This window comes from Branchiostoma belcheri, unplaced genomic scaffold, assembly GCF_001625305.1.
Source record: "Branchiostoma belcheri isolate BF01 breed outbred unplaced genomic scaffold, Haploidv18h27 scaffold59, whole genome shotgun sequence".
In the NCBI taxonomy this organism is placed as follows: domain Eukaryota; kingdom Metazoa; phylum Chordata; class Leptocardii; order Amphioxiformes; family Branchiostomatidae; genus Branchiostoma; species Branchiostoma belcheri.
In genome coordinates, this window is record NW_017804231.1 from 1,728,982 (window position 1) to 1,738,533 (window position 9,552).

Consider the following 9,552-nt stretch of genomic DNA (forward strand, 5'->3'; position numbering starts at 1 on the left):
CTGACATCTTTGGAGTATCTGAATCTTGAGGACAATCAGATGTTCAACCTAAGCTCTGGTGTCTTTCGTGGTCTAAGGAATTTGTACCGGATTCTGTTGAGTGGAAATAGGATTTCCAGTTTGCCAGCTGATGTTTTTTCAGACTCTTCTTCGTTAGGAGAAGTAGAATTGGGCAGGAATCGTATAAAGAAGCTGGGAAGCGTTCTAATTTCGTTACCACCCAATATAACATCCTTGGACCTGAGTGGAAACTGTTTGGGAAACTTAGAAAGAGCAGCGTTTCGGGGTTTTCCTCGTCTCTCGACTCTTCGTCTGGTAGCCAACAACATCTCATTTCTTCCTCAAGACGTCTTTCTTGGTCTTGATGGTCTAACATTTCTTTACCTGGGCCACAACAGTCTTGTAGAGATCAAAGGAAACATCTTCAGTAACCACCCTTCGTTGGCAGCTGTAGATTTTAGCAACAACGAGATTACAACACTCGAGGCCGGCCTTTTTAGGGGATTCTCAAGGCTGGTATCCATCGAACTTCAGTCCAACAATCTAACCTCCTTGCCACCTGGTATATTTACTGATCTTGTTGCTCTCCGGCATATTGGACTGAAAGACAACAAACTAGAAAGCCTGCATGGAGACATCTTTAAGGGCCTTCGGTACGTCAAGACCATCCATCTTGAAGAAAACAAACTCAAACGTCTTCCCCCTGGCATCTTCAGCGAAGCGAACTTGCAAGACCTGTTGATTCTGAATCTTCGCGACAACGACTTGGAAGTCGTTGAGAATGGTACATTTGACAACCTCCCTAGCCTACGCACGATTTACTTGCAAAATAATCCACTGAAGAAGGTAGACTGTTCGATGGTCCCATCTCAAAACATGTCGGCGTCACTGGGAGTCGTGTCAGCAACATGTACGTGTGAATTCAGACCGCTCTACCGCTGTCCCAACTTTGCATGGGTCGGTGCTAAGACTATCTGTGTACTGACGCTACCGCCATCCCTAGCGTTATGGCATGTACCCTTACTGAATGAAATATCACCAGATAGCCTGGCTTGTGCTGGCGTGGGCTATAATCGTATAGATTGGATTACTTTGTTTGTTCTTCTGTTATCTTATGTTATACTGTTGTAGACATCTGATATGGTAGATACCTGATATTGTTTGTGAATATGTAAGCGGGAAAACTTGATGACCAAAAAATGGATTTTTCACCAATTTTTTTTTTTACTAATGGTTAATCTATCTATCTATCTATCTATCTATCTATCTATCTATCTATCTATCTATCTATCTATCTATCTATCTATCTATCTATTACGGCTAAAGTTACGGCTTGTAAAATCTTGGTGTTTTATGTTAAATTTCATTATATACCCTTTTCTTTTTGTACTATATATTCAATAGTCGTTGCCATATATATACATTGTGCCATGTACAATTGTCGTGCAAAGAAGTTCAGCCAGCATGTGAGGAATACCTTTACAGGTGGTCTGGTTTGTGGCTTGCCTTCTAAAATAAACAGCCGGTGTTGGCGGCAACCTGAAACATTGATGGGTAACCTAGCTTTTGTCTTAGGTTGTCCAGTGAGGTGATGTTAGGTGATGATAGCCACCCGTTGCCCAGTGGGCAACCTGATAAAAAAAGTACAGTACAGTGTCAGTATCTCGAACCCTTAACCCTTTCCTGCCTCATTGTTGTTACCAGTATATGATCAGTTCCTTTGAACAGTATGTACATTAATGAGATGACATATATAGATGACAAATGTTGATTTTTATTTCAATGGATGTCAGGAATGATGAAAAGACGTTGATGCCAAGGACAGTACGACTGCACACATATCTATCGTATTATATCTAGTACCGGCTTGCTCCTCCTAGCAGACTCCAAAAGTGGCTAGAAAGAGTATAAAGATCTATAAAGTGGCTAAATTGACGTATACCGTGCTAGGAGAGTTGGTTCGCTACAGTTTGCCGCTCACTGTACTCTTTTTTAGTGTACTAAAAGCTGTCTATTTGGGCAATTTCCAACCACCGCCCCTGAAGCCTGGTAGCCGGTTGGTTAAATAGGCCTCGGAAAAAAAATTGTGATTCCGGTTTCCCGACTACCCCTAATCTCTTTTGGGGGGGATTTTTTTGATCGACCGCTCGATCGTAAGGCTGAGTCTGGCATCTGAATTTCAAGCATTTTCAGAACAATTTTTATTTTAAAATCGAGTGAAATATGTGTCCACAAGCAAACAGGTGGATGGGTCCTTGATGCATTGTTATTTGTTGTTTTTGGATAATTTTGTTGTTTTGTTGATACATTTAGCTGAAATCTAAAAAAAAAAAAAGAAACGGAAAAACCCTCATTACTGACCCTTAGTTTTCTTCAGGACTAAAACCGAAAACGCAGCATTAATTTCCCTAGGCCTACACACTGTCAGTTTGTCATAGAAGAATCTGCTTGCTAATGAGGAGCCAGGCCACCTAACAATCACAACAGCATCATCTGATCGCGGAGAACATCAGGTCTAGCATTTTCCATCCGTGGAATGTTCATGAAAACGTGGCATTTCTTTACTACAGTATCAAACTTCTTCATTTACAAAATACAATCTGCTATCACTATGCATTCGAAATCGTGGGACAGTAACCAAACATATTGCAGTAAACTAACGTATAGTGTCGGTACTCGTAGTGACATCATTTTGGCCCCGCCATATTGGTTGATGAAGAACCATACTGTGATGACAAAGGTTCTCAGCCAATATGAGACATTTTTCTTATTTACATATCTTATAACGTTACACATCTATAAAGCAGCATGCGCATTTACGCGCAGAATATGAATTCTTTCAATGGAATGACCGGTCGCCATATTGGACTTTCATTGACTATTTGTACTCACAATTTGTGACGTCACGTGCATTTGCACTCAAATGTGACGTCACACCCAATAGGAAAGCAGTTTTGCTGATCTCACTCTTTCAAGGCGACATCAGACATTATAACGGGGTTAGCTTGTCCGTTGACGTTACTAGGCTGGTCCTCAAGCTTATTAGTACTATTCATCTCTTCTTTTTCATCGATGGGCTTTTTACACTTGTAGATAGAATACACTGCAACGGCTAGAAGGGAGAGGCCGACTTGAAACATGGTATTCAGAAAAGACACCGTGAACGAGAGGTCTGATTCCGGTTGTGGGAACGAGAGCCTGATGAGGGCGGAAGCCAGCGCCCCATTCTGCACTGCGGTTTCTATGGAGACGGTTCTGGCTCTGTTGTTGTCGAGGCAGAAAATCTTGGCCAGCCCAAAACCTGGATGGAAACAAATCATCTGATCAGGTGATTGAGGTATCGATGAGTTGGAAGCGTTTTAACTCACGTGACTATGACGTAAGTTTTGCCGCCACGTTGGATGGTTACACCTTGAGGCTGTCGGGTAAAATTTGAATTCGTATCTGTAATTACAGCCTCGTTACTATGACTCATATGATACGCATAAAACCATATGTTTGACTCTCCAAAGTGACTATTTCCCAGCTCTGTCTCTAGAGCTAGAGTTACTAGCCTCCTGGTTTCGGGAAACGACTGGAAAGAGAACAGTTTGCCGCTCTTACTCTTTCCAGCCGCTTCCCGAAGGCTGGTAGAGAATACGCAGGAGGCTATTGCTCGCATATAGACTAGGCAGACTTACCGATGATGAAGCCACTCAGCGGCAACAGAAACGCGGCAAAGATGGCCTGCCACGGCGTGTAGACCACGTGGAGGTTGACGGAGACCCCGAGAGCCACCAGGGCGATGACGAACAGCGCGCTGAAGGGCCGGATGACCTTCATGACCTTGAGATTCAGATTCAGATTTTATTGCCAATGACATAGCAGGTACACGAATAAAATCAATATTACTTGAAATGCGTCATTGATTACAAAGCCGCCGTTAAAATTCAAGTATATAATTCATATACATTATAAAATAGACGTCTAATAGTCAGAGTAATATCAAGTCAACTACTTACAAAATGTTTCTAATGAGAGAGAGGCAGTCACATACATGTATAAGCGTGTGTTACAGTTTAGCTCAGACAAACCTGATTCAGTGCGAGGATTACGAGTAAGGAAGAGTTTTAACATTGTGATCTCCAAACTATTTCACAAGGGTCATTGGTGTAAAATGGCCCCTAAATACAACTATAGAGAACTAGTTGTCATTAGTCATTGTCATTAGGCCATGTTGATTTGATTATATGGATGACATCCGCCCGCGCATGAATTTTCGGCCGTTTCCAAAAAACAAAAAGTTTTCAACCATACTGTAAATCGTCCAAAACAGTTGCAAAATGAGCAAAAATATACCGTAAGTTACAAAAAAATAAGTAAAAACTATACCAATGTCGTAGAATGCCAAAATCAAACGAAAAAAGACGAAATTGTAAGGAAATGAAGTTGAAGATTAGATTATTCGCCACACCATATTCTGTCCCATTTGTTCAACCCTCATGACCACGTAGATTTCATAATGAAAACAACTCTTTTTTTTTGCAAAACTTTTTTTTATTCGCACGCGCGCATCAGTTTTGGGGCTCCCGGAGGATGTCATCCATATAATCAAATCAACATGGCCTTACCTTGTCGGCGAGGGCCGGCTTCTTGTGCCGCAGGAGGATCCCCAGCAGTTCGGGGATGGTGATGGAGAGCAGGGAGATGATGATGTTTTGGAAGGGCACTTTGATGCTGTTCAACCGGAACTGGAGGGTACAAAAATGCACATTTATGCCCTTACGAAATAAGTGTAAATACAGGTCAGGATGAGAGTCTTGTATCTTATCTTACTAATAGTAATCCGAATTGGTATCAGCCCTACAGCTTCGGCTATGCTGATTTCCGTCTCGTAAACGGTCATCGCCATTTGACACGGTCGATGTCATATCACAGAACGGCAAACTAGTCCCTACGAGCATCAGAACGTCCCGTCAACACCGTGGTGTTTCGTGACGTAAATGATTAAAATTTTTTAGTATTAACCTTTTTGACCCGAATCCGAGCTTGTGCTTTTCCTTTTTTCACCAATATCTTTACTATTTTTCACGATGTCGTCGTACACTTGCAATTGTAAGACTACTTTTTATACGTTGTGAATATTTTTGCCCCTCAAAGAAGGTATGATACTACATTGGATATGACATCGACCTTTTCGGCGATATCGTAACGACCGTATCAAATAGTAACAACCCTTTACAAGACGGAAATGCGAAACAGAGGAAGGCGCCCAGTAATCTCCGAGCAGATCTTTCGGTTGGGTGGCAAAAGACCGTATCCATTGGCCATCCTGTATCCATTGGCCGTTCTGTATCCATTTCCCAACCGGTGGCTAATGGACACATGCTCTGGCCAATAGATACTGTGTTGCCACCCAAAGATCTGCTTGGAGATTAGGCCCCCTAGCCTGGGTGCCATCCCCTACCGCGAGTGAGCGATAATCCCTCGGCCAGGGAAAGCCACACGCCCCGCCGACCCTGATTTGCGCCCTGGCTCTAATTATCTCCTCGCGTCCGGAGTCTGGCGTGAAAGATATTGGGTTTAAGGCAGCCTGGGGTTGGGCGGACATTAGGGCTTCTTTCCACAAAACAATCTATCGCTTTATGAACGCCAGCGTCTGGCACCCAGGCTAAGGCCCCCAGGCCAGTACTCACCGCCCGCCCGTAGATGAAGATGTTGAGCGGCATCAGGCCCAGCGCCAGCACGGTGGACACGAACGTCATGGTCATGCTGAGGGGCAGGTCGGCGTCCAGGAAGTACGTCAGGATGTTACTCATACCGCCGCCCGGGGACGACCCGACCATCAGCAGACCTGGCCACAACGACAAGAAGATTCAGGGCGGCAAAATAAAACTAGAAAGGTAACATTTGCAAAGCAAAAATGCATAATGTTTACCTTCGCATATCATGGTTAATTGTTACGCAAACATATCCATATACAGTATATATAATCTAAAAGGAGTCTAAATCCCTTCTGCTATAAAACTGCAACATGATGTAATCCAACACCACTTCACCACTTACTATGGTGACAGACGTATGATTCAGGTCATTGACCTTATTTGTTTGGAGAAGAAGAAGAGGAAGAAGTCCGTCTGATACTGACATTTACTGCCATTTCTTAGCGCATTTTCATCATCATTTCATACATGAAGCGTCACGTGAAATCCCCCAAAACAAACTGAGGCATCTACCGCCCATAAATAACTAGAAACAGCCTACAGTACAAAATAAAAGTGTTTTTCGTCAGCGACATCACATTTTTACCTCACAGATATCACTATGCTATGTGATAGGACTGATTCAACTTGTCACATTAAAAGAATGAGCAGAAAATTGACTTTAAAAGTCCAGTTATACCGCCCGGAAATTGCACCGGACCATAAACATTTGGTAACAATTTTCTTGTCTGTGTGTTGCCCTTGTCAGCATATTTCTCGTAGCGATATGTTAATCTTGGAAATCAGTTGCCTGACGCAACCACAGAGGTGGGGGATATATGTGACCTGCAGTGTATGCGTTTATAGTCCGTAAACAGTATCAGTAGGTAGTTGAAAGAAAGCAAAGTTTGTCAATAACCTCCTTGGTGACCGTCACGCATGATGTGCCTCAAAGTGACCATGAATTATGACCACTATGTACCACGGAGGTCGTTGATTGTAAGGCAGCTGTGTGCGACAAAGTGACCATTGATGTACCGGGGGTCACTGACCGCACGGCTATGACCGAAAGGCACCTTCCCCGATTTCTGCCCCCCAGCCAACTTTGCGCCATGGTTAGGGGCGTTCGGTTAGTGTTACGTAGGCCAAATTCGTTAATGTGTGACAGGTACCACAGGGGGCGTTGATCGTAATATGTGCAACAAGTGACCATGTATGCACCACATGGGTCACTGACCGTATGTCCAAAAAGTACCAGATACAGATGACATACTCTCCAAGCAGAGGTAGAGGTTTACGGCTTATTTTTTGCGTGTTTTAGACGTTTCCATCCGGCTATCTTTTTGTGCTGGTATCTTTTTTTTACGGCAAGTGGTAACTGTCTGGCAAATGAATCCTGCCTGGCTAATTTGATACAGCTCAAGTTTGAACATTCGAACGATGACCTAGGGCGAATGTGCCCACACGTGCATTTCAAACAACAATAGTGTGAACAGTGTTGAGCTGAGTTGCATAATATGAGTTGAGTTAGGTCAAAGTGTGACATGTGACAATACCTCTGACAACCGCGACACACTCTGAGCTAATATTGACCCTGAACCAAACAGAGATTGGTACCTCCCAAAGTTTGCAAACAAAACATATGTCAAATGCTTTCGTCACCGTGTGCAGTTTTCGCACATACAGAACCTCAATTAGCCTCCTTCGCAGTCTTGTTGGGCGTGGGCGTAATTTTTTCTCTGAGCGACGCGAGTAATATGCCGCCGCGAGGGACGATTTGCTGCCGAGGGACTTTTGCCACGGAGAGAAGGTTTCCGCGCTCCAACAAGACTGCTTCCATTCGGCGAGTAGAAAGGACCTCGGATTAAGCCAGCCTTTCATAGAGGCTATTAACATGTTCGTGCAGGTCCAATTCACATGTTCGCGCAGGTCCAATTCACATGTCCGCGCAAGGGTAATTCACAGATATGCTGACACGCGCTCGCCTTTGTCAACGGTTGGTTTTATTATAGCTTGCGTAGTGGAAGGTTCCAACAGAGAAAGAGTGAACATTGGTAATGTTACAACAAAGGCATTGTTGTGGATATTTAAGCGTCCCATGCAAACAAACCAAGACAATTTGCAGTACTATTTTTGCTGGTGAAATGTGCCATTCTTTCTATTACGCAACTTGCTGCGGAGCGGTGCGTTACCCTCCTATGATCAGTGAGATCAACCCGCCACCAAACAACATGGCGGGACTTTGTTTATCTGTCGACGTCCCCCTGCAATATCACAGTTTAGCTAGCGGGTTCCTGTGGTAGTGATCTTTTCAAAGTTGTTTTTCGTAGCAGCAATGTCTCCGGGATTTTGTTGAGTGGATAGGGCTCGGTTTTCGGGAATGGTTGGCGTTCTACCGACGGGTTGAACGGCGACCGCTAGAAAGTTGCAAGTTTCGGCTCGTCGAGGAATGGGGCGTGAACACCTCCCTGCACTGGTGGCGTTTATTGCGGGAAGTTCACACATCCATGCCAATCGCTCCTAAGTGTTTTTTGATAGCCCTTTCTACTCGCCGAATGGAAGCAGTCTTGTTGGAGCGCGGAAACCTTCTCTCCGTGGCAAAAGTCCCTCGGCAGCAAATCGTCCCTCGCGGCGGCATATTACTCGCGTCGCTCAGAGAAAAAATTACGCCCACGCCCAACAAGACTGCGAAGGAGGCTAACCTCAATGATATTTAATGCACGTACGTATTCATTCATCTTATCGATATCGTTTTACTTTAAATCGCCAAGATACATCCCAATGCATGTGGTGACAGTATATCACCAGATCATAGCTATAAGGGCTCAGTTCTTCTATTCTTCGCAGACGAAACCCAAACAAAAGGAACACAGAACTCAATAATCGTGAGAAAACACAGAAGAAATTACGTTAGCTAACATTGTAAGGGAAATTAGTTTCCGTGTATAGTACTGCTATGGCACAATGACTTTGGCTTTGGAAGCCGATTCGCTGAATACCACAGCCAAACAACTCAATCAGCGGAACAGACCTCTATTGTAAAGTAAACTAACCCTCCTAGAATAGGTTTAGGCTTCGGCGTATTTTTGACGTCGACGTACGTGTTTTCAGGCGTTTTTATCGGGCTTTCTTTTTTGTACTGGTACATTTTTTACGCCAGCCGGATGGCAAATGATCACTGTCTGGCAAATGGATACTGCCTGGACACGGTCTTCGCAGTCGCTAAAAAATCTGCTTGGAGAATAAAGTAAGCTACCGCTATACTTACCTAGGGCATAGACGTCGTTGAGGGAAAACGCCTTGGAAAAACTGAATGCCAGAAGAGGCATGAAGACGAACTGGGACACAACTCCTATCGCCACTCCGTAAGGTCTCTTCAACACCTTGACCACCAAAGGCCACTCTACTGCCGTGCCCATGGCGAAAGAGGTGAGGACCAAAAACGGGATGATGACATAGTTCAGGGCTGCGCCTATCGCGTTGGGAGCTTTGTAGACCTTGACGGTGTAGTCGAGAACGGTAGCACTCGCTCCTGAGTTCACCGTGAAGTCCAAGGTCGTGATCCCGATATGTCCACCCTGTACCGGTATCGATAAACTGTTGTTGGACACGGCGGTCAAGTTGAACGTGTCCTGGCCCAGGTTCATTGCCACCTCTGTGCTAGCAGACGACACCTTCAAAAAAATTAACTCTGTCGAGTTCGGCCCGGTGTAGAGGATGGTTACGTTATCCTCTGACCGCTCTAGAATACTGAGAACCGCTGGGTCGAACTGGAAATCTGTATCCGTGTATTGGAGCAAAGTTCCGGGTAGAAAACACAAGAACGCCAGCACGATACGAGCGAGCGCCGCCATGCTTCCGCCGGCGACGA

The 9,552-nt window shown here is 44.5% G+C and overlaps 1 protein-coding gene across 1 annotated transcript; it reads right to left on the reverse strand.

Moving 5' to 3' along the window:
• Positions 1 to 2,826: 2,826 nt before the first annotated feature.
• LOC109482111 (ileal sodium/bile acid cotransporter-like) lies at positions 2,827 to 9,552 on the reverse strand. The gene is made up of 5 exons (XM_019784796.1): positions 8,950 to 9,552; positions 5,676 to 5,833; positions 4,611 to 4,730; positions 3,681 to 3,825; positions 2,827 to 3,301 (listed from the first exon to the last, which is right to left on the reverse strand). The coding sequence occupies exons 1-5, from the start codon at positions 9,533 to 9,535 to the stop codon at positions 2,964 to 2,966; spliced, it is 1,347 nt and encodes a 448-aa protein (XP_019640355.1). The 5' UTR covers positions 9,536 to 9,552; the 3' UTR covers positions 2,827 to 2,963.